The following is a 24,738-nucleotide window of genomic DNA, read 5'->3' on the forward strand; positions in this document are numbered from 1 at the left end:
TGATCCAGCCCTGGCTTTATGCATTTTTTTTGTTGTTCTTCGATTCTTGTCCAGTTTTAAACAAGCAGGACCATGTTCCTCACAGGGAAAACCCTGTTGTGTCTGATATAGCCTTCCTTGTGCGCCAGCACATTTTTCTGTTCTCTACAGTCATGTCTTGTGTATGTTTCTGTGTCAAACCCTCTTAAAGCTTTGAAGCCCACACCTAAAATTATACCAGAAGAGGTGCCTGAAAAAGTAGCTCAGACGGTGTTTGAAGAGGTTGCTGTGCTGAAGACTGAAGCTGAGAGCTGGCCGGATAAAATCCCTGCGACAGGACCTGAGAGACGGCCTCCAGGGAAAACAGAGGTGAAGGAAAAGAGCCATGAGAAGGTCCCAGAAAAAGCTCTGGCACCTGAGAAGAAAGTGGAGGAAATCTCAAAGATGGTGCCAGAGAAGGTTTTAGAAAAACCACTTGAGGAAAAAGTTCCAGCGAAGGTTCCTCCTGTCAGGAAGCCTGCACAAGTTCCTCAGAAAGCAGCAGATGTAGAGAAGCTGCCTGAGAAGAAGCCAGCTGAGCAGCTTCCTGTCAAGATTGAAGAAGTAAAAGTTGAAAAGGTGTTGAAGAAACAAACAGAGACGATTTCTGTGGAGAAAACAGTTATAACTAAAACCACTGATAAAACACCTGAAGCTAAAGTCAAACCACAGGCTGAAGAACCTCTTCCTAAAGGTACAGCTGAGGCAGAACTCAACTCTTTTTATCTTTCTTTGAATCTTCTTCATGCATGTCAACCATTGGCAACACTCAGTTACAGCACTTGTTCATAAACTCAATGGACGTTTATGGGGCTTAATGCTGCACATCTAAATGTACACTCAAAAAACTAAAGAATCTGAAGCTTTAATGCAGATATTTACCCAATGTTGATAATTAAAGGCTCATTTATCAGATACACAAACAGTGAACAACCAAAGGCCGAAGCTAGTTTCAGTAAGAGATAACAGATTATCACAGAATATCACAGATAATGGACACACGTTAGAACCATGTAAAATGTCTTTAAGATGATGCAAGAGATCTGATATGATCTTCAAAACAGTTGATTAATAGCAGGGAACAATGAACAGAACATTTTTTTGAGTCTACAGTATATGTAGATGTCACAAGTGCAATGTAGAGTAATACAAACTGAGTTGTTGCCACATCTTCAAGGGGTTTTGTAACATCTTACATCTTCAACATCTTATTGTTTGCCGTGTCTTCTGTTGTGTTGTGTGCACCTGTGATTTTTGTCTGTTTGGTAACTGTCTGAATTCCCTTCTTTTACAACACTCTTGTTCCTACGCACCATCTTGGTTTTAAAATCGGTTCATAAGTAATAGAAACTAAGAAGATTGAGAAGATTCGGTCCACAGAGGTCGATCGAGAGAAAAAAGTCTCTCCTCGTGAAAAAGGTACAAACCATCTGAAAACATGTGAAACCAAGTTCTTGAACCATCTTAATCTTTTACTGGTGGATTATCACCAGCCTCTTAATCTCTGTGTTGTCTCTCTCTAACACTCCTGATTGTCTTTGTGTTTTGTTGTCCTCTCTTGGCGCCGTCACATGACGCCTGTTCTTCAACACTTCTTAAAACTTCCAGCAACTGTGAGTCTTGTCAAGATTGAGCAAAGAAAAGAAGCAGAGAAAATACAGGAAGTTTATTATGTGACGGAGAAGGTGTCTCCCACGGAGGAAATATGGGAACATGAAGAAGTAGTGGAAGAACATGCCGAAGAGTTGTACGAGGACGAAGTAGCTCCACTCGGCGAGACCATAGTGTTGTTATCAGAAGTAGATGTATTGAGTACAACAGAACAATCAGCCCAAACCAAATCAGACAAAAAGTCTGAATTAAGAGGTGAGATATCTGTTACTGACGCTTCAAAGAGGAAGGAAGTCAGGGTGACCAAAAAAAGAGTTGTCCCCAAAACACAAGAAGCTATCGGGCTAGTCAAGGTAGATGAATCTGACAAAGATAGGGAGGTCACCGTAGTAAAGGAGGAAAAAACTGAAGGAGAGTTTTTCATCAAGACAATTGAATCACCAACAGAAGAAATCACTGACGAGAGGAAGGACAGCACATCAGTCAGACACCCGCCACAGGAAGTTTCTACACAGGAAACTAGTGTTTCAGTCAAAAAAGGGATGGAGATTAGCATCAAAACAGAGAGTAGGGAGAGACAGAAGACAGAGAAACCAGAGGACAGACAGATAGTGAAAGATAAAACCAAACCTTCCCAAATGATAATCAGTACAGAACTGACAAAACAAACTCAAAGGTTGAAAATTGAGAAAGAGGTCACCTATGAGGAATCACCTACTCCAGAGGAAGAATACAGTAGAGCTGAGGAAATTAAAATTGAGCAGACCGAAGTGACAGAATCCAAACCCACAGAGGTTACCCCCACAAGAAAGGAGGAAACTCCCATTAAACCCTCAGTCATTGCTGACTTTAGAGAAGATGAGGCAAAAACAGAGAAACTTGTTGAAAAACCAAAACCTGAAATAGATGTGAGCTCTAAACCAAAAGAGTCAGTAACAGATACCGACCTCAAGAAGCCAAAAGTCATCAAAAAGGAGACTGAGGCAAAAAGTGTAGCAGAATCCAAGAGAAAGGAGGAACCCAAAGATATCCATCCTCAGAGGGTTGATACTGAAAAGATAAAAGAAGACACAAAACCTTCAATCCCCTCAAAACCAGAGAAGAAAAGGATTCCTCCACAAACACCTGCCAGAGGTACAGAGAGTTCAAATCTAACACCATCATCTTCATCTTTAACGTTTCCATGTCTCTGTCTTTGGTGCAGTCTTTTTTCCTTCTTTGTCCAAATATTAGGGAATCAATCAATTCAACTTAAGTGCATCATCAAACAAAGTTCATCTCATTTGTGAATGTCTCTCCATATCACATTTCCCTGTTCATTTTGTTCTCTACAGAACTGGTGGTGTGTTTTTGTATCTTTTTTAAGAGGTTCTTTTTTCTGTCCCTCTGTGGTTTGAAGTTTATCTTTCTTCCTTTTAACATATTATGTTTAACAAGGACTAATTATCTTTAAAGAACCAGAGGCCAAGGTTGAGACCATTCCCACTCATGCTACTTCATCTGAAACACAAATCGAGATGAAGGGAAAAACACCAGAAAGAGGTACAACAACACCATATTTTCCTCTTGATCTTCTGCTCTTATCGTTTTATTATCTCTTTGTGTTGTTTAACTCCAAATGTTTGTCTGTGTTTTTTCTAATCTCTTGGCACCGCTACATGGTGCTTTGTCCTCACACTTATTAAACTCTTCTGTCCGCAAGGAACCATCACTAGTCTTTTAAAGACAGAGGAAAGGCTATCTCAGAAGAGACCTTTCATGTCAGAAGAAGTGTCTTCTGCAGAGATGGCTAAAGAACGAGAAGCTGAAGAAGACGCCCAAATGAACCAGAAGGATAAAGAAGACATTTTGGATGACAGTATTGAACCTGAAATAAGTGGTACAATATCTGTTACTGATGGTTTAAAGACACAGGGTCATAAAATGACACTTATACCAAAAACTCAAGAAAAGGTCAATGAATCTCTGAACAAAGTGCTAGTTCTGGAGGATTCTCAAGTTGAACAAGGGCTAACAGATAAGTTATCTGCAAAAACACCAGAGTTAGATGTTACTGAGAACATGCAGTCAAAGTTGGAAATAACTGGAAAACCCAAAGCTGTGAAACATAAAACCCCCGCTAAGCAACCAGTTAGACAAGAGAGTAATTCACAATCCAAAGAAAGTACTTTAGTTCAAACAGAGGACAAACTGTTTGAAAATGTGGCAGATAAGAATGAAACTAAGGTTAAGCAAATTCAACCAGAGGAAGAAATACAAAATGACAAAGTTGATACTTTTGAAATATTAAACAAGAAGTCAGATGTTCAGGAACAAACTTGGGAAAAACATGTCACAGATCAGGAATTATGGAAGGAAGACAATTCTGAAAAAATCCCTACAACTGACAAACCCTTAAGTGAAAGTGAGGGAATAACTGAGCAATCTCAAAAATCAAAGGACATTTCTAAAAGTAAAATGCAGCCATCAAAACAAAAAGAACAGACTGTAGAACACATAGAAGACCAAAGTGTAACACAAGCAGAACAGACACAGGAAGAAGGAAAAGCCTCAGCTATGATGTTAACCAAAGAAATGCAACTGTCAACAAGCCAGCCTCTACCTGAGTCCATTTTGTCCAAAGTTGTTAAACTTCAGGACAAATTTGTCAAAGTCAGTCCTATGGAAGGAACAACAGAAGCGAAACCTGAGGGAGAAATCTCACTTAGTTCTGCAATAGAAGTCAGACATTCAGAGTTAGAAAAAGTCCAGAAGCTAACCAAACCTGAAGAGACTCCTGTTGGGTCAGTACAATCAAACCTTCCTAGAGATAAAGATAAGAAACATTCAAAAATCAAAGAAACTGAATTTGAAGTAGTTGGGGCAAAGTTAGTAAGACCTCAAGAGGCTGAAGACCAAACCTCATCTAAATTCATCACAGGAGGGGATGATAAACAATTGTCCCCAGTTAAAGATGAGAGACTAACAACACAGGAAGAAGGAATTAAAAGACAAATCTCTAGTGCACCTGAGGTTGAGTTCAGTGTAGCACACATAGACTCTCTGCAGCAAGATACAGAAGAAAAACTCAGTAGAACTAAAAAAACAGCAAAGGAAGGAATTCATAAATCTAGGCCTCACTCCTTGAAAGAAACATCAGAGATAAAGAGACAGCAAAAAGTACAGAAGGAAGGTGATAAAATAGGTGAAGAATTCCAGTCAGTCATTGTCTCATTTAAAGATCAAGAGGACCAAACACCTCTGACTGAACACCCAAAACAGGAAAAGGAGAAATTGCTCACACTAGATGTTAAGGAAACTGAGCCAGAAGAACTAGTAGAAAATGATAAATTAGAATCTGTTTCTCATGATGGAGATGAATCTCCAGGTGACAAAACCCTAGAGACAGCCAAATGTAAACATATTTCAGCTGTAGAATCTTTTGAACCTAGACATATCCAACTGGAACAAGTTGAAAGAATTACTTCAGGGCTACCTCAGGTAACAGAAAAGCAGACAATTACGTCTGATGAAGTGGTCAGAGACATAGATGAAGACATCAGGTCCAACTTAACACCTGTGAAACATAAAATAGGGAAATTGGCACTCATTGAAAAGAAGACCCTGAGAAGACAGGAAAAAATAGACCGCATGGTCCCAGAGAAAACTGAGCCTGAAGTAGCAGATGTTCAGTCAGCATATGATTCTCCACACAAATGTTCTGTAGATAAAGAAACAGGAAAAGGGGATGGTAGACAATTTGACTCAATTTTTCAAAAGAGAGAGCCACAGACCAAGAGTGAGGAGAAGTCAGCAGCAATTATAGAAGAAATTCAGTCAGTAGGAGCCACAAAGAAACATGAAGCTGTCAAATTAGTTCCTCCCGAAGAAAAGAAACGTAAGTGCGAACAAACTGACACGAAGGTTGATGTTACATCTGAGATGGAATTTAAAGAGAAGAAATTAGAAGATCTTTCCCAAAAACAAAGCAAAGCCCAGATATTAGTCAAACCTCAAAAGATAACAATTGAAGATGAAAATAGTGAAATCCCTCCAACAATACCTCTGCAAGAAAAAACACACAAAGGACAACAAGTTGGAGAAATCCATGCTAAAATAGTATCAGTTAAAAATGAATATGGTAGTGTTACTCCACTTGAAACAAAACAGGAACAAATTGAGAGAAGAATTTTAGTGGCACCCATGATGGAGATGGCATCTGAAAAACCCCAGAGAAAACCTACTCTAACAGAGAAGACGCCCACAGTTCTTCCTGTTGAAGAGGTGAAAGACAAACAGAAACTAATTGATACAGAGACAACAGTCCTCTCTGTAAGAGAAAAAACAAAAAAATCAAAACCCCAAACAGAGAAAGGTCAAACATCAGGTAAAACTACAAAAGCTGAAGACGTGCAGTCCAAGACAGTCGTAGTTCAGCATGAATTTGGTTGTGTTACTCCTTTAGAAACAACAGAAACAAAACAAGTAGAAAATAAGTTTTCAGTGGCACCTGTGATGGAGTTAGCATCTGAAAGAACTCAGATGGTGAAAGATGGAGATCTTAAATCAGGCACTCTCAAGTGTCATACCACACCCGGTGAGCTGCTGAAAGCTAGTACGACAACAAAAAAGGATATTTATGAAATGGAAGATGTTTCACCAAAGAGAATGGAGTCCAGTGACCAAGACATTATACTTGAACAGATCAAGTCAATTCAAGATCAAACAGAGAAGATTGTGCCCAGTAGAGACACATTTCCTGAAATACGAGAAGAAATTGGAAGTAAGACCTCAGTTGTCTCCAAACCAGATGTAAAATATCGACACTCTTCAATAGGGCCACAAGCAGTTGAAACACCCAATGTCATGGTCAAAACAGCATTTTCCACAGTTGAAGAAATAAAACATGACCAAAAGCAAAGTGACAAAGACACAGTTGTTACGCCTGTAACAGGGTTGACACACACTGAAAGTAAAGAAGTTCAATCAAAGGCAGTAACATCTGTAAAAAACAAAGAACAGCAATTAGACAAAGTTACAAAAAAGTCTGTTGATGAAGTGCAATCCAAGACAGTTCCAGTTAAAAATGAATATGGTAGTGTTACCCCATTTGAAGTAACAGAAACTAAACAGGAACAAATAGAGGGAACAATTTCAGTTGCACCTGTGATAGAGATTGCACCTGAAAAACATCTCATTGTTAAAGATGGAGATTTAAAATCTGAAACTGCCCAGAGATTAATTTTTCCCGACAAGCTGGAAAAACAAGTTGCATCTAGGAAAAAGGACATTTACAAAGTCAGTGATAAACGCGAAAGTACAGATGACGATGTTAATTTACAATTTACAACTGACAAAGTTCCATTTGTTGGTGTAAAAATACCAATAAAACAGACACAAACTCAACAAATAGCAGAAATGACAACTGTTACCTCCACAAAAAAGAAAAGGGAAGATTCAAAGACCGTTGTTCATTCACCAAGGCACCAGGAAGGCCAATATGGTCGTACATCTCCAGACTTTCTGAAAGATCAAGAACAGCTTACTGGTGAAGGTATTCAGTCTAAAACAGACACCATTAAGGATATATTTCACAGTGTTACCAAACCTACAAAGGAAAAGCAGGATGAAACAGAAATACAAGCTTCACGGACACCTGACATCAATGTTTCTTATGTAAAACCATTGATCCCAAAAGAACAAGATATTACATCAGATACTCCACAGAAACATAGGGCCCCTGATGATCTAACCCTGAAACTTTCCTCAGAGAAAGAAAAATCCACAATAGATACCAGGAAGACATTACCTTTGCATAAGCCCACTGTCAATGAACCCTCAGTAACAGATACAACCACGCTGACGATGGCTGAGAGAAAGACTACTCGCTACCAAACAGATGCTCCAGCTGAAACCATATCCAGAAAGGAGGGAGAAATGAAAGGGCTTCAGTCCTTCACTGAAAGAACAGTTTTGTCTTTGGAATCAGAAGTGAAAGAACCCTCCAGAGGTATACAAGGAACAGATCTGTCATTCACCGAGCACGTGTTTTTCAATCTGAGCACAAAACATTGTTGCACATCTTCCCTTTATCATCCACTCTAAGATGTTTCCGAGTCATATCTTCTTTGTCGTCATCATTTCAAGAGGAGATCCATGCCATATCACCCATTTTGTTTGGGCACAACCTTTGTTCTTCCTCATTGCGAGGGACCTCCGTTCTGTCGGCTGAGACAGTCTCTTTTTTGGTTCCGTATCACCTGATATCTAAACCACCACAACTGTTCCATTTTTTATGTTGTGTTTTTCTAATCAATTCTTCTAATTGTGTTGTTGTGTCCTTTATGTGTCACTGTACCTGTGTGTGTTGTTTCACAGGTCAGGTAAGATATTCTTGTGGGGTTTCTTAAGTCTTGAAACTCATCTTCCATGTTATCCATTGTGGGTTTTCTCTGTCTGTGTTATTTGTTGTTGCATGGTTCGGTGCTCACCCCATCAGTCTTACTGAGGTTCTGATTGTCATATAATTTCATTTCCAAGTTCCTGTTAAGGAGAAGGAGTCACCACCACAAGTGAAAGAGCCACTGGTAAAGCCAGCTGCTCCCCAACCAGGTACATAGCTCCTCTTTTAAACGTGTTTGCTGTTGTATGTCTCTGTGTTTCTGTGGGAGGGGTTTCTTACGGCATTCGTGAAAGAATGTCACTCTTTAGCAAATTGAAATCTTTAAAAATCTTTGAGACTTTATCCTGAAGAGATACAACATATAACCCAAGTCGCTGAGCAGAATGAACTGTGGAGTGATTAGAAACATGGACCAGCGTTCTGAAGTTAAGCTCAAGCTATCAGATCTAGAATAAAATATCCGTGGAGAACTCACTCTTGAACTGCCTGTGTACCTTGTACTTAAAGAGAGCAAACCGCAGGCTGCTGTAAAAGTTAAAGAAGCTGCCAAACGGCCTGAAGTCACTGATAAAGCAAAGAAATTGGAGAAGACAGTTCCTGCACGTGAGGAAACTAAGCCAGGTATCCTGACAATAATTCTTTGCTATTTTTTTTCAACCTTTTGTGTATTTCAGTAAGTCTTTGCTATACTTCAATTCCTCTTTTTTATACTTGAAGCAACCATACCACAGCCTGTTGTGAAGGCTGAGGAACCAACCAAGACCGTTGCAGAAGAAGAAAAACCAATCATGGTAGAAACGATAGTTCCTGAGACAGGTAGAGGAATTTAAATGACTGAAAAAAAAGAATCATCTTTGTTGGAATTTTTTGTATTCTTTTCATCTTTTTCATATCTTTTATCATCACTGTTAATAATGTGTAACCACACATTGTCTTTATTCTTGTTGTTGATTCTTGTTGTGAGTCTTTTTTTTGTTGGTCTTTTAATGTTGTGTGTCGTGATGTTCAGTCATTAATTTGTTGTCGTTCCAACACAAGCATGCCAAATTTGTCTTTGGATACAATTTAAGTTCTCTTTATCTTTGCTTATGGTTCAACTAAATCATGTGATCCTGGACTACTTGACTGTGTATCTCAGTCACACTATTATCACCCGTCATCCACAGTCTGTGTAACACATTCATTATTTTTGAATGTTTGATCACAGCTTCTTAAGGTCTTCCTATTATTAAACCAAAGTAAATGCTGTTCACTCTGATAACATGAACTAACTAACAACTTTCTGAACTATACCTCTGCATTAGATGAAACCAAAGGACCTGTCCAAGCACCGGGAGGAGTCAAGAAAGGTAGGCGCACCGATTACCACCCATTTCACCTGAGTGCACACATTACACAGCAACAGGACACCACCTACTTCCATTACAGCACTTCACATCTAAATCCCTGGTTGAGGCTCAAATCATCAATTGGACATTTTTGGACACAAAATATCAGTTTGGCTCATTGAACACATACAGTACAAACACGTTTTCTACAAAACATCATAGACATTTTAAATGTACTGTATATTCTTACATGTTTTCTTAGTTGTTTTGTCTACTCTCTGTTTTCTTGTATGTCTGTTGTCACATCTTCTGAGTTGTTTTTTAATTAGATAAAAAAAAAAAAACTATTATTATTTATTGAAATTTTAAATTTTTCAATTTTTTTGTAATCACTTAAATGTTTCTAGTACGTTTGTACATATTGTGATGTGAGATATTTGTCACTGAGTAATGTCAAAACTTTGCTGCCTCAGAAACGGTTCTTCTCAAAAAAGGTAAAATTCAAATAGAAGAGGAAGGAACATTTGAAATTCCCACCTTGAAGAAAACAACCAGGGTCGTAAGAGAAGTGGAAGAGGAACAGGAGATTATTAAACTGAAGAAGATTCCATCAATACCAACTAAAGAGGCTGAAGAAGAGGAAAAACCTCAGAAGGTCACTAAGACTACTGTCATCAGTGTTGAGGAGATGGTGCATAAGGAAGAGACATTCGAAATGTCAGTCGCCACCAGGAGAACTGTGGAGGAGAGAAAGCCGCGAGAGAAAGCTGATGTGGTGAAAAAGCCAGATGTTGTTAAACCAAAAGAAAAGGCAGAAGCAGAGGCTCCTAAAGATGCATGGACTCGCCAGAAACCCACCCCAAAAGACGAAAAACCAGAAGATAAGATTTCTATAAAGAAAGGACTCAAGGTACCAAAGGAGGAGGAACCTGTGCCACCCACTGCAGCGCTGAAGAAAGTGAAAAAACTGCCTTCAGATGAAGTGGAACCAGAAGTAGTCAAATTGAAACCATTTGAAAAGCCTGTGAAAACAGAGGAGGTGCCAGAGAAGGAGAAAAAGGAAACGCCAGAAAGGGACACTGTGAGTTTCGAGAAAGGAGAGAGGATCCCCAGAGAGGTTGAACCAAAAGAACCTAAAAAGCCTGAGAAAGCAACTCCAGAGGTGCCAGAGCAACCAGCCAAGGTGTCAAAGCCTGTAGATAAAAAGAAAACTCCAGAGAAAGAGCAGGAAGAGGTCAAGGCTCCAACTAAGGTGAAGAAAATCCCTACAAAGGAACAAGAGATGGAAAGCGTCAAGCTGAAGCCCTTTTCCAGGCCCTCCAAAGAGGCTGCAGAGCCTGAGAAGAAACCAGCAGAGGTGAAAGAGAGGAAGCCAGTTGATGATGTACCCCATCGTCGCATAAGTCCAGTGGAAAAACCAAAAGAACGAGAGCCAGAGGCTAAACCAAAGAAACCTGAGATGCCAGAGGCTCCAGAGAAGAAGCCGGAAAAGCCAAAGGAGGTAGAGGCAGTTCCAGTGGAGAAGAAAGTGTCTCCTGTGCCAATTTCTGTTAAGAAACCTGAGAAGACTCCCGAGGAACCCAAACCTCTGCAGGTGAAGAAGGGAGTCATACCTAAAGCAAAAGAGGAAAAGGAAGAAGTTGCTCTGAAACCTTTGGAGCAGCTCAAGAAGGTTGAGCTGAAAAAGACACCATCACCTAAAGTTGAAAAGCTTAAAGAAGCAGAGGCGGTCCCTGTTGAGAGGAAACCGAGTGTTGATAAACTCAAAAGGGTTCCTAAAGTTGTTTCACCAAAAGTTTCTATTGAAGCTGTGACTCTGAAAAAGATCCCAAAGAAACCATCACCAGAAGAGGAAAAGCAAGCAGAACCAACAAAACCCAAGGTTCCCCTGGTGAAAGAGATTTCTCCTGGAGCTGTGCAGATGAAGAAGGTTGCCACCCAGCCAGAGGAAGAGGTCCATGAAGAGTTTGAGCCGGAGCAGGAGGAAGAGGAGACCTGGGGCTGGGAGATGGTTCCTAGGGACAGTTATGGCTCAGAGGACTGGGAAGGTGAAGGAGAAGAAGGTGCTCTGGAAGTTCCAGGGGTGTCCAGGAGAGGTGAGACGGTGGCGGCCCCAATTTGTTGGGCGATAACCAAGAAAACCCCTCCCTTCATGCCCTGAATAATCTCTACCCATTACCACCATCGTGCCTCCATCTAAATCGTCTGTACCTCACTGTATCTTAAGTGTGATGCGATTTACGCCATCTCTCTCATCCGTGTATGTCTCAATGTTAATTATCATTTTGTCTGTCACACTGTCTGGTCATATTCATTGCTTTGTGTCCATTTCGTCATGTCATTCATATGTCTTACATTTCCATTCACATCAGTCCAACATGTGTTGTCCTCACTTGTACCATCTTTACATCTGTCATTCCATCTCTTCATAATGTTAAAGCGTGTTCACTGTAATTATTCATTGTGTTTTCATTTGTCCTCATATTAATGTCATTATTTCATAAATTTACCATCGCTTCTTATTACACATCTCCCAGCCATGGTATGTTTATAAAGACAGGATTATGTTGTGTGCAGCAAATTAATCTACATTGTTTCTGAACAGAGGGACAACCAGCAGAGGAAGCAGGAAGAGGCAGAGGTAGAGGGCTGAAACGTAAGTTTGTTGTCTTAAATCTATCAACTGCCTGCGAATGCACAGCAAGAAAACCCTCTTGTGTTTTTCATGGTGAATCCTTCACATTAAAATCTGAATCGACTGATATTATTCTGTATTTCAGCCAAGCAGACCCCATCCCCTGGGGAAGGCCGGGGTCGCGGCCTGAGGCCCGGTGGAAAGGGCCCCTCCCCTCCAGAGGATCCCTTCGGAGGATTCAAGCTCAAAGCCGTCCCTCTGAAGTTCATCAAGAAGCTTCAGGACATCGTGCTGAAGGAGGCCGAGTCCATTGGCTCGGCTGCCGTGTTTGAGTGTGAGGTCTCACCTTCCACCGCTATCACTACATGGATGAAAGATGGCAGCAACCTGCGTGAGAGCCCCAAGCACAAGTTCACCTCTGATGGCAAAGATCGCAAGTTGAACATTATTGATGTCCAGCTGTCCGACACTGGTGAATACACCTGTATAGCCAAGAACGCTGGCAAGGAAATACAATGCACAGCCAAGCTCATTGTTGAAGGTATTCTTTATCCTGCCTCAAAAACTCTTATATTCCTGTTTAGCACTAGATGCAGTCAAATAGCTTATTTCCCTTTTCTCTCTTCACAGAACTCCCTGTGAAATGGATCAAAGAGCTGGATGAGGAGACTTCTGCTCTTAAGGGTCAGCCTATATACATGACCTGTGAGTTGAACAAAGAGAGAGATACGGTGTGGAAGAAGAATGGTGAAGTCCTGAAGAAGAAGGCCAACAAGATTCAGATCAATGTGATCGGTATGCAACACGCTGTGACCATCCAGAACTCAGCAGACGCCGATGCCGGTTCCTACTCTTGTGAAGTGGCCAACCAGGAAGATGTCAAGACTACAACAAATGTCAAAGTGATTGGTAAGTACACGAGATTATTGCACACCTTAAACCACCTAAATCTAGAAAAACTAAACCAAAATTAAGCCAATTTAGCTCTTGCTGATTGTTACTATGATTTGTAAATAATTAAAATGGTGATTAATGGGGCACACTGTGTCTGTAATGTTTCACTCCAACAGAAATCATCAAAGACTGGATCGTTAAACCACTGAGAGACCAGCATGTGAAACCAAAGGCAGCTGCTACATTTAAATGCGAGCTGTTCAAGGACACTCCCAACTGGAAGTGGATGAAAGGAGAGAATGAAATCACTCCTTCTGACAAAGTTGAGATCAAGAAGGAAGGAAAGGAGCTGACACTCACTATCAAGAACTGTCAACTGGATGATGTTGCAGAATATGCCTTGGAGGTTGAAGGACGCGTCTACACTGCCAAGCTAACATTAGGAGGTTTATCTTTTTGCCTGCTTACCTTCCTCTCAACTTGAGCCCCTCACAATGTTTGGTTGATATATATGAATACTAATACATCCTCTTTCTCAGAGCGGGAGGCTGAGATCCTGAGGCCCTTGGCTAGCATTGAGGTGACTGAGAAGGAAGATGCCACATTTGAGACAGAGATCTCCGAGGACGATGTTGCAGGAGAATGGAAGCTCAAAGGAGAGGTTTTGACCAGATCTCCGGTAAGATAGGATGAACTTGTTTTCATCACCTTAGTTTAGATATACATATACCGTTGCACATTAATTATCAGCAATTTCTAAACATAAATTTACTGTAATGCATTTGTCAGACATGCGACATCCAGATGGAGGGTGCAGTACGTAGGCTGATCTTGAAAAATTGCCAACTGGATCAGGCTGGAGAAGTGTCCTACCAGGCTCTGAATGCTATCACCAGTGCAATGCTGAATGTCAAAGGTAAGATGTATTTCTGGTATGCAGGACTGAAAGCAGAGGGTACCATGGTTTTAGGATATTATAACTGTAAAAATAAAGGCGTATGGTCCGTGGGCAACAAAATAAAGCTTGATGGCATATGAGAGCGGACCTTAGGTCTTTATTTAATAGGTTTGAGGATTGAAATTCATCATTTGCTCCATTCGTTGAGACTTTGCGTGATCCAAGAGGATGAAGAGGATTTTTTTTCTCCGGGAATCCCAACAATTTCCAGCAGACAAATTACGGGACACCGTTCCTGTACTTGCTGTTTTGTTTGTTTTTTAGTCTGTTTGTTGGAAACTGTTTTCATGTTTGTTCTTCTGTCCAATTTTACGTGTGTTTTAAAATGTGTGTAGTGATGTCACCCACAGTACATTTGTATTGTCTATGGTTAAACGTCTCATTTTAAATCTAAGCACAATGGCCAGTTTATTAATTTAAAGAACACCAGTTCAGCAACTTTTTCTTTTTCTTTTTTTTTGAGAATATGCACCGGCCCAGTTCAGCAACTGTTTGATTTAATGTTAATGATTTAATAGCAGAAAATGGTTGATTTTGCCCAGTAGTCAAAAACTGAAGTGTACTTGACCAGATAATGAAGATTCACCCTCCGAATTAGGAAGATTTTGTTCTCAAACTTAATATCAACCAGTAATAACATTTAAGCTTTCAACACAAACAAATTTGATGTAAACCAACTGACATCAAATTTGGCAAATGTGTCAAACATCAAGAAGCCAGCAAGTCTACCCAGAAGCTAACAAACTTAATCAGAAACCAACCAGAAGCCAACAAGACCAATCAGAAACCAACCAGAAGCCAACAAGATCAATCAGAACCAACCAGAAGCCAACAAGACCAATCAGAAACAACCAGAAGCCAACAAGACCAATCAGAACCAACCAGAAGCCAACAAGACCAATCAGAACCAACCAGAAGCCAATAAGACCAATCAGAAACCAATCAGAAGCCAACAAGACTAACCAGAAGCCAACAAGACCAATCAGAAACCAACCAGAAGCCAACAAGACCAATCCGAAACCAACCAGAGGCCAGAGGTAACAAAGGGGCCACCAAGGAGCCCACAAGACAAGATCCTTTGTGGTAACATTTGAGCTTTCAACACAAACCAATTTTGGGGAGGCAACGTGATGTCTTTTTGTATAGATGGCCTGCACAACCTGAAGATGTCCACAATAGGCCTTCCATTGGATCAAATGTAGTGCACTGTACATAACATCACCGAACTATAAGCCAGTTGGGAACAAGCAACAGCATAGTGATTTCATAAATACCCAGTAGCCTCATACATCTATGGTATGACACTACAAACATCTGAGATTGTTGATGGGTACAATCCACTACAGCAAACAAGGGTTTACTTGGTAAACTGGCCACTGGCTGTAGACTGTTGTTGTGTTGTTGTTGTGTTGTTGATGTGTTGTGCCTGTGTTATCTTTTAACCCAGAAATCGAAATGGACTTTGTTGTCCCACTGAAGGATGTTTCTGTGCCTGAAAAGAAACAGGCTAAATTTGAATGCACCATCACGAAGGATGTCTCTAAGGTCATGTGGTTTAAAGCGGATGATATCATCACCCCAGACCAAAAGTATGACATCATCGATGATGGAAAGAAGCATATGCTGATCATAAACTGCTGTGAGTTTGATGATGAGGACGAATATACAATTGGGGTTTTGGACAAAACCTCAACGGCCAGGCTCACAGTGGAGGGTAAGTGCTGGACTGCCATCACTGGAGATATGGGTTTACTTGGTAAACTGGGGACTACAGATGAAAAATAGCCTCTTGACTAATTCTGGCGCATTTACAGTGATGTTATTAATGTGCACTGTCCCTGTTTTCAAATAAACTTATAAATAAATAAAATGTATTCATTGAGTTGGTTTCTAACTCACATGAATATGCTTTGTTAATGCACCTGTAGGTATCAGGCTCAAATTTATCTCACCAATAAAGGACCAAACTGTAAAAGAGGGCAAAACGGCTCGGTTTGAGCTAGAGCTCTCTCATGAGAACATCCCCATCACCTGGTACAAGAACGACGTTAAAATTCATCCGAGCAGAACAGTGCTCACTTCAGTGGACGGAAAGAAACACGTGCTAGAAATAAGAGAAGTGACTCTAGATGATACGTGCCAGATTAAGGCGGAGGCCAAAGGAATTCCTTCCATGGCCAACCTGACCGTCATAGGTAAACCACGAGTAACCACCTGCACACTTTCTGTCCTCCTCATCCTGTGTCTCCTGTGTCTCGTCTTCCCAACAACTGTTTGTCCAGTTTGTCCATTTGTTTGTTTCAGTGAAAATTTCACAACATGATGTTTGTGAGACATTGGGTCTGTGTCCATTTTTCCATGTTGGACATTTGTGTTCCTTGTCTTTTGTCTTTTTCTGTGTTTGTCTTTTCTGTGTCTCAGTTGTACCATATACCACACGTGTTGCACATATGCAATGGAAAGTTACCGAAAAATGTCCCTATTTCAGAGGGAGACGCATACTTCACGGTTAAGCTGCAGGACTACACTGCAGTTGAGAAAGACGAGGTGATTCTAGATTGTGAGCTCAACAAAGATGTCGATGTCATGTGGTACCACAATGAGAACGAGATCAAGGCCTCTAAGATGGTGACCATCAAGGCTGAGGACAAACGCAGAAGCCTTGTGATCAAGAGGGTTGGAGACAAAGATAAAGGACAGTACGTATGTGACTGTGGAACAGACAAGACGACTGCCACACTGCACATAGAAGGTAAAGACAGACTTTGTTTCAGGTTTTTGAGGCACCTTCTCCCTTCTTGGCGTACCTCTGTAACCTCACCTGCTCTACCTCCTAACCACTCCTCATGGCCCATCACCCAGCTTCTTTCTTTTTCTCAGAGCACACTGCCTCTTACTGCTCTGCTTCGTTGTCTGTTTGTCACTTTGTGTACTCTTGAAGACACTTCTTTAGAAGGTCTTCATAGTTCCCATAAGGGCAATCTGATTTGAGAGAAACAAACCCCTTGATTGTTCTTCAGGGCTTTTGAAGATGTGGCACAGCATTGGTCCATATAGAACCAAATGACCGATCAAAGGTTCCTTTTTGCAGTGATGTGACCAGATTATTTGGTACTCCTGCTAGGGCCATGGACTGAGAGTCACCACTGAAAGTTATTTGGTTATTTATGGTCTAATGAAAGGTTAGCTACAGCTCAATAAAGGAGGTTTCTACATAGCACCTTACCTTAAGGTTATGTGTGGTGCCAAAGCCTTAAATTATGGGAAACACAACCTATGTCTGTCTTTTTATATGTGTGTATATATGTGTGTGTGTATTATGTATATGTTCTGTGTTTGTGTCTTTGTTGAATGTTTAAATGTTGAATGTGATCAATAAGAGTTTTGTTCCCTCTCTTGAACATCAGCTCGCCACATCAAAGTGGTTCGACCCTTGTACGGTGTTGAAGTGTTTGAGGGAGAAACCGCTCGATTTGAGGTCGAGCTCAGTGAAGATGATGTCCATGGCCAGTGGAAACTGAATGGAGAAGTCCTGAGTCCCTCGGCTGTAGGTGTCCTTTATATACATCTCTGTAGATATTTTATCAGCTGTGATCTGATTCACTTTGATTTGGATGTGGAGCTCAAATGAAATCCTAGTATTGAAAGCTTTCACTTGTCTAACCTGTCAGGAGCGTTGCGCTCTCGTTAGCTAACAAATGACAACTGACCACACCTTGCTCTCATCACTGTTCACTGAGTCCTGATGTGTTTGCTGACATGCTGAAGTTTGTTGGCCATCTGCAGGACGTTGAGATTGTGGAGGATGGTGCCAAACACACTCTGGTCTTGTACAACTGCAAATTGCCTCTGACAGGCGAGCTGGCGTTTACCGCCGCCAACGCCAAGTGTTCTGCAAACCTGAAAGTGAAGGGTGAGCGTTCACTTCCTGTGCAGAATCTTTACATGTTTCCAAGCACAGCACAGTGCTCAATCTTTTCCTCCTTGACAACGAAAAGCTTGAGCACACAGGTTTTCTTTCTACGTCTCAGTCTGCACCTTGATGTTAACTTCTATCTGTCTGAATCAACAGAACCCCCCGTGTCATTCATTACACCGCTGGCTGACGTGCATGTGTACGAAAAGGACGAGGCAAAGTTTGAGCTGGAGATTTCCAGAGAGCCCAAAAGCTTCCGTTGGCTAAAGGGATCACAGGAGCTGTCAAACGACGACAAGTTTGAACTCCTAGTGGAGGGAAAGAAACACACACTTATTGTTAAATCTGCCAAGTATGAGGACGAGGCCAAATACATGTTTGAGGCTGAAGATAAGAGGACGTCTGGGAAGTTGTTTATCAAAGGTAAATAGAGTCTGACCAGGAGTGTACATCATCTTCCATCTTGGTTGTAAATGATTTTAGTGTTTGCCAAAAGCTTTCAAACGGCCATATCTGTCAACATGCCATGACCAGAAGTAAACAGATGTCCCGCAGGGCCTGCTTTTCCTGGTCTACTGACCCCTTAGTGTTTTGTAATCCACTGAAGTCGAAAACATTTGGTTTATATTCATTCTAAATGACTTGAATGAGCACAGAAATAGTAACCCCTCACATTCCACTCAGTTCATCTTTGGATGTCTTTCCAAATGTTTGTTTTTCTGATTACATCAATGTATATATGTATACATAATTTGTGTTTGTCAGGTATTCGCCTCGAATTTATCAAGCCAATTAAAGATGTGACCGTGAAGGAGCGAGAAACTGCAGAGTTCAGTGTTGAACTCTCTCATGACAAAATCCCAGTGGTCTGGTACAAAAATGACGTCCGTCTGCATCCCAGCAAAGTGGTGCACATGTCAGAGGACGGGAAGGTCCACACGCTGGCCTTCAAGGAGGTCACCACTGATGACACCTCCATGATCAGAGTGGAGGCCATGGGCAAGACGTCAGAGGCCATGCTCACAGTGCTCGGTTAGTATGGGTTTTCCAGAAGGATGCAGAGGATTGTAGAGATGATCAGGTCCCGATCTCTGTTCCTAGAACCAGATCTGAACAGAAAACCTCAGTACTCATGAGTTTTCTTGTGGTTTTCTATATAAATGGAGCTGCTGAACAGTAGATCCCAGTAGTTTACCTGTGAACTGGTTCAGTGGTTTTGGATATTATATTAATATAAACTGAGATATGATGGTAACACAGCGGTGGTTTCTATCATGCAGGTCTTTGCTCGCCTGGTTCTGTTTAAACCATTTGCTGTTTTTACTTAACGTTTGAACTGGTGATTGGTTTCGTCCTGCAGAGGGCGACCTGTACTTCACAGCCAAGCTCCAGAACTACACGGCTGTTGAGAAGGACCAGGTGATTTTGTCCTGTGAGCTGAGCAAAGCGTCGGGCGAAGTCCGATGGTTTAAAGACGATAAAGAAATTTACCCCTCCAAGAATGTCCTCCTGCAGTCAGACGGCAAGAAGCGCACGCTGGTCATCAAAAAGGCGTCAAAGGGTGACATGGGGACGTTCACCTGCGACTGTGGCACAGACAAAACCACAGCCCAGCTGAACATCGAAGGTAATGTCAGCGGCCATGCAGCCCCTCCCCCCAGAGTCTCGGTCCGGACTGCAGAATCCGGCCCCGCCAAGCGCCTTTCACCGAGACGTTTCCACCGTTAATGTCCATCCTCCATCACTGTGTCCTGTTCTCTGAGTGTTTGTTTGTTGTGACACCTGAGGATCATCCAGCCCACGAGCGTTACACCTGTGTGTGGAAACAGCTGTGACGTCTGAGGAAACCATGGAGACATAGTGTAGTTCTCATGTGAATGTCTCCTCTCTCAGGCGTCCACGTTAGTGTTCACACACATGTTATAATGCTGCTATGACGCCAGATAAGGTTCAGTTATTGTCATTTATTAGTATTTTATTCATCATAAATGTTTATAAAGAGGAGGGAGGAGTTTTATAGAATTTTATACTCGACAGTATAAGAGTCTAACAGCTGTTTGCTTATATTTATGCTCATTAAAACAGACCAAATATAAAGAAGACGAAAGATCAAGCAGACATGGCTCCTGTAAATGTTTGTTTCAACCATAATTCTGACAGTTCTTTGTGAACATCAGGCTGATTCAAACTGTGGACGACTCTGGCGTCTCTGGGCTGGTTATCGTCAGTTTGTTCAATGTTCTGCTTCTGCACAAACTGTAAGACGCTCTGAACGAGCGTCGGCTCATCGCGTTGTCATGTCGTCTTGTCCACCCTCCACCTCGTGTCCATCTCACTGTTGACGACAGTATGAAGCTGTTTCCTGCTCGTGTCCTCTGGGTTTCTGTCTGTCTGTCCTCCTCCTGCTGTCTCCTCTGACGTCTCTTTGAACTCTGCAGAGCGCGACATCAAGGTGGTGCGCGCGCTGCACAGCGTGGAGGTCACGGAGACGGAGACGGCCACATTTGAGACGGAGATCTCTGCGGCGGACCTGCACGCCACCTGGAAACTGAAGGGAGAGACACTCCTCCCGTCTGCTGTAAGATTTCCGTTTCGTTTCATTTATTTCGGTCAATACATGTCATTAAAAGAGAAGTAACAAGACCAGAGAGAAAAAATTTAATAAAATAAAAATAACATCGATCAGAGTAAACAATAAATAAACAGAAAAAGAAAATTTGGACCGAAAAGGCTGAAGCATAGCTTATTACGCCTACCCTGTTACAACTCAAGTTCATTTAAAAGTTTTAAGATGTACAATTTGTTAGTTATTAATAAAAGAAATAAGCAATCACAAAAGAGTGAAAAGTGAAAAGAGAGAAGCTGCTTAATTTGATTTCCCTTTCCTCTTCCTTTCCTTTCCCTTCCTTCCTCTTCTCCTTTCCCTTCTTCCTCCCCTACTTCCTTCCTCCTCAAAAAATTTGGAAAAAAAGAAAAGAAAAAGACAATCAAACATACAGAACAAAACAAAGCAAAAATAGCAGCAGCATAGCACGTGTCACCACTTATTACTCTAGCGTATATAAATTAATCATCCTGTTTTTAAGTACTTTTTTAAATAAGATTATGGTATTGCATGTTTTTAAGTCATTCTCCAAATTGTTCCATAAATTAACAGCTGTTACCGTAGTGCATTGTAATTTGGTGTTGGTTCTGGTTTTTAACTTTCTAAATATACACACCCCTCTAAGATCAAACACTGAACCTTTATAGGAAGGACTCGTGTAACGTCAGTGTAACTCTGCTTGTCCCCAGGAGGTGGAGATCAAGGAGGACGGAGCCCGACACGTGTTGATCCTCTATAACTGCAAGATGGACATGGCTGGAAGCGTTGACTTCTCGGCAGCGAATGCCAAAGCCACAGCTCAGCTCAGGGTCAAAGGTGACAGAAATAACACTGACATAGTCATGTTGTTAGAAACATGGAATATTCTGATTGGTCGGCTGAGGCAGGAGGGAGCTGTTAACCTGGGGACTGTTTGGTTGTTGAAATGAGTTAAGTGGGACGCATCTGCAGCTTTTATCTCATCTGACAAGACAAGACAACATGAGTTTCTGGTAAACAAAAAGGTACCACTTCACTTGAATAGGTATTCATAAGATTGACATAACACTGTCATAACCATGACATAACAGCTGTCATAAACATCAATGAATACTTCTGACAGCTGTCGTTAAGTGTCATTCGGTAAGTTATGTCACTTTTGATGCAAAGTTGACATTGTTTGAGATGTTCCTTGTTATGAGAACTTGACCTCATTTTTAAAGTTTGGCCATTAGGTCTGCTATGACAGTTTAAATTGTCTTTATGTCAAGTTGTTATAACAAAAACATCTCAAACAATGTCAACTTTGCATTAAAAGTGACATAACTTACCGAATGACACTTAACAACAGCTGTCATAAGTATTCATTGATGTTTATGACAGCTGTTATGCCATGGTTATGACAGTGTTATGTCAATCTTATGAATACCTATTCAAGTAAAGTGTTACCAACAAAAACTTTCCTTAACCAGCTGCAAAAACCTGATGTGATAATTAATTAGTTAATGTTGTTGAACCCAACTTCACCTGGAGAACGTCACATTATCATGTCTCTGTTGTGTTTCGAAACTTCAACCTAACTGACACAAAAAAGAGATTGTGTTAATATTTCTACACTGCAACAAGTCCTTTGTTTATGCAGCTATAGCAAAATGCTGCCAAATGATTGTTAAGAAAAAAACCCTCAACCAACAGTTTGGTTTTCTCATTAAAAAAAGTTTTAAAAAATGAATGAATTTAGTAGAAAGTCTGAGCAGGATGAATTAGTGCCCATGGTGTCTAGGATGTTAGAAACTGAAGAGTGAAATCACAGGCTCAGTGTAACTGGATGTATTTATAGAGATCCAGAGCTGGTCTCCTGTCAGATGTCAGGGATGTGTCGGCTCGCTGTCAGTCAGCAGAGATAATCACAGCAGAGCCGATAGCGACAGTAAACTCTGCAGACTGACAGCTCGCTGAGGAAACGGAGCGCTGGCCCCTCAGCGCGCTGTCAGCCAGACCTTTAACTGCTTGTAAAGAGCTTTAATTCAGGCATGTGAGGAAGCCTGTTGTAAATATCTGCTGTGGTTTGTTAATCCAAACTTGACCTACGGGACCGGAGTTCAGCCCCGTTACCAAAGCCCCCCCCCCCCACAGCGGCCGGTTACATGTCAGCGTTACAACACCGGCCTCAGAGTGACGTTGGGTAACTCCTGTCGGGAGCGCACACTGCAAAAACAAATCTTACTAAGTCTTATTTCCAGTCAAAACAAATCTCATTATACCTAAAATATGTATATTTATACATATACATACATAGTTATACATACAAAAGTAGCTTGTTTTTAGACACTTTTGACTTCTTTCAAGCAGATTTTCATTTGAAATAAGTAGAAAAATCTGATAGTGGAGCAAGTTTTTCTTTCTTATTACAAGCACAAAAAACTTACTTTCACTGGCAGATTTTTCTACTTATTTCAAGTGAAGATTAGTTTGAAACAAGTGAAAATGATCTAAAAACAAGTAGATTTTTAGGTGATGAGTCTTATTTTAAGTGGAAAGAGATTAGTTTTGACTAGAAATGAGACATTTTGACAAGAAATAAGACAAATATTCTTGAAGTTTTTGCAGTGTCAACATTCTCCTTTTCCAAGAAAATTGCCGGCTGGTGGTGATTGACAGGAGCAGATTGCCCCCCCCCCCCCTTTCCCCTTGCCCCTGATGGGTTTTTCAGAGGTGGGCTCTCAGCCAATCAGGCCCCTTGGTTATTTTAGAAGCCCACATGCCTTATCTAGAGAAGGTTTGCAGTGATTGGCAGCGGCCGGAACGTGAGCCCATCCCGGTCGTATGCTAATGAGCCGGCCCCCCCAGTGTCGAGTCCCCAGGAGATCCGTCTCCAGTTGTCCTGAGGGCTGCAGCCGCCGGCCTTCAGCTCAACCTCCACCACGCCATGCGGACTAGCCCCTGAGGATTAGCTGCTGCTGCTTCTCTCTTTTGTGGATCTATTGACTAAAGGGGGGGGACTAACCATGTCTTCTCCCCAATCCAAAGCCCGGGTGATCGGCCTCAACCGGCCGCTGAAGGACGCCACCGTCACCGCCGGGGAAACCGCCACCTTCGAGTGCGAGCTGTCGTACGAAGGCATCGCTGTCGAGTGGTTCCTAGGGGGTACCAAGCTGGAACCAAGCGACAGAGTAAGTCCACTTCACTTCCTGAAACTTTTTTTTATTTATTTTTTTATTTTTTTATTTGTTTATTTCGGGCATGTCAATTTAAATCATCATCATCACACTTCATCTAGTTCAAATAATACAATGCACATGACCGAAAGGGAAAGCGGGAGAAGCTAAAGCTGATCTAGTCCCGCCCCCATTAAACACAGAATAAAATCTTTATCGTGATCTTTTCTTTTCTTAAGAACTTAAGACCTGTTGATGTTCTGCATGAAACTCGTGTCGTTCTCATTGTTTTTTTATTGCAAACTGCGTCAACTCGGCGCTAAAACACACACACAGACCAGTTTCAACAACGTCTTCCTTCCTCAGTGTGCAGAGAACAGGAAGTGATGTATTTAAATACTCACAGCCGTGGGTCAATCACTTGATAAGACAAGTAACAATCATCGAGAAGAATAACAACTTCAAAAATGTAGCAAATATTGTAGAAAAATAGAAAAATACAAAAAAAATACATCAGAGACCCAGACATCTAAAGTATCATAGGTAAATAAATATCTACATAGAGCAATTACAAAGTTCTTTTTCTGTAAATGCAACTTTTGGCCGTGCAACCTCTTCAGTTTTGCTCCTGAAAGTTTTTTTTTTTTTTTGGAGTGTTGGATGCGTGTTTTTCCTTGTTTTGAACTGATGTTCTGCATGAGCCCAGATGTGTCATGTCGTGTCGGTTCAAAAGTCAAAGTCTTTTATTGTTGTTATTCCACATGTTAAACATGACAGAACGAAATCTGTACCCGGGTCCCAGATAAAATAAAAGTGAACAAATATAAAAGCAAGGAATGGGCACAATCTAAAAACAAGACATTTCTATAAACAGAAATAAATAAGATAAAATAGTACATTCATAAAAAATGGCAAATAGTCAGTGCAAGAAAGTGTTTTGGACACAGTGTTCGGTGTTCCTAGGCCCGAGCCGCTCCGGTCGCTCCAGTCTTCATATAAGGGCCTGCTGCTGCTGCAGGTTCAGGATTCCAGCTGAGCATTCGATCCTGGTTTTGAGATAACGCAGGCAGGGAGGCTTTTCTGCCCCGCTAAGCGCTTCTAGGGGTTATTTTTACCAGAGCAGCGGGGCAGGTGGCAACAGAAACTATTTGTCAGCTCCAGCTTTAAAAACACCACAACGACGATGCAGTTAAATGTTGTGTTGTTGCTGTTGTTGTTGTTGTTGTGTTCAGATCTTCGCTGTTTTTCCTGAGT

The 24,738-nt window shown here is 41.3% G+C and overlaps 2 protein-coding genes across 2 annotated transcripts in view; both read left to right on the forward strand.

Annotated features, from left to right (window-relative positions):
• The window catches only part of ttn.2 (titin, tandem duplicate 2), a 247,891-nt gene that overhangs the window by 102,187 nt on the left and 120,966 nt on the right, over positions 1 to 24,738 (forward strand). The window contains exons 95-116 of the mRNA XM_085766175.1: positions 8,149 to 8,220; positions 8,519 to 8,632; positions 8,729 to 8,827; positions 9,316 to 9,360; positions 9,813 to 11,435; positions 11,945 to 11,995; positions 12,120 to 12,515; positions 12,605 to 12,883; positions 13,045 to 13,314; positions 13,408 to 13,547; positions 13,658 to 13,784; positions 15,274 to 15,540; positions 15,755 to 16,021; positions 16,315 to 16,578; positions 17,234 to 17,373; positions 17,613 to 17,739; positions 17,899 to 18,165; positions 18,508 to 18,774; positions 19,103 to 19,369; positions 20,181 to 20,320; positions 21,037 to 21,163; positions 23,357 to 23,499. Coding sequence (XP_085622301.1) covers positions 8,149 to 8,220; positions 8,519 to 8,632; positions 8,729 to 8,827; positions 9,316 to 9,360; positions 9,813 to 11,435; positions 11,945 to 11,995; positions 12,120 to 12,515; positions 12,605 to 12,883; positions 13,045 to 13,314; positions 13,408 to 13,547; positions 13,658 to 13,784; positions 15,274 to 15,540; positions 15,755 to 16,021; positions 16,315 to 16,578; positions 17,234 to 17,373; positions 17,613 to 17,739; positions 17,899 to 18,165; positions 18,508 to 18,774; positions 19,103 to 19,369; positions 20,181 to 20,320; positions 21,037 to 21,163; positions 23,357 to 23,499 — 5,492 coding nt within the window. The remainder of the gene's footprint in view (positions 1 to 8,148; positions 8,221 to 8,518; positions 8,633 to 8,728; positions 8,828 to 9,315; positions 9,361 to 9,812; positions 11,436 to 11,944; positions 11,996 to 12,119; positions 12,516 to 12,604; positions 12,884 to 13,044; positions 13,315 to 13,407; positions 13,548 to 13,657; positions 13,785 to 15,273; positions 15,541 to 15,754; positions 16,022 to 16,314; positions 16,579 to 17,233; positions 17,374 to 17,612; positions 17,740 to 17,898; positions 18,166 to 18,507; positions 18,775 to 19,102; positions 19,370 to 20,180; positions 20,321 to 21,036; positions 21,164 to 23,356; positions 23,500 to 24,738) is intronic.
• On the forward strand, positions 73 to 7,995 carry LOC146965713 (uncharacterized). The gene is made up of 5 exons (XM_085766396.1): positions 73 to 100; positions 191 to 712; positions 3,332 to 3,508; positions 4,550 to 7,284; positions 7,987 to 7,995. Exons 1-5 carry the CDS (start codon positions 73 to 75, stop codon positions 7,993 to 7,995), a joined length of 3,471 nt encoding a protein of 1,156 aa, XP_085622522.1.

This window comes from Trachurus japonicus, chromosome 21, assembly GCF_045865225.1.
Source record: "Trachurus japonicus isolate A0001 chromosome 21, Traja_1.0".
NCBI lineage: Eukaryota > Metazoa > Chordata > Actinopteri > Carangiformes > Carangidae > Trachurus > Trachurus japonicus.

Coding starts and splice junctions, on each gene's coding strand:
- LOC146965713 (XM_085766396.1), top strand. CDS start 73: ATGTTCCTCACAGGGAAAACCCTGTTGT. Junction 101..190: donor CACAGGGAAAACCCTGTTGT/GTCTGATATAGC, acceptor ACCCTCTTAAAG/CTTTGAAGCCCACACCTAAA. Junction 3,509..4,549: donor TATTGAACCTGAAATAAGTG/GTACAATATCTG, acceptor AATTCATCACAG/GAGGGGATGATAAACAATTG.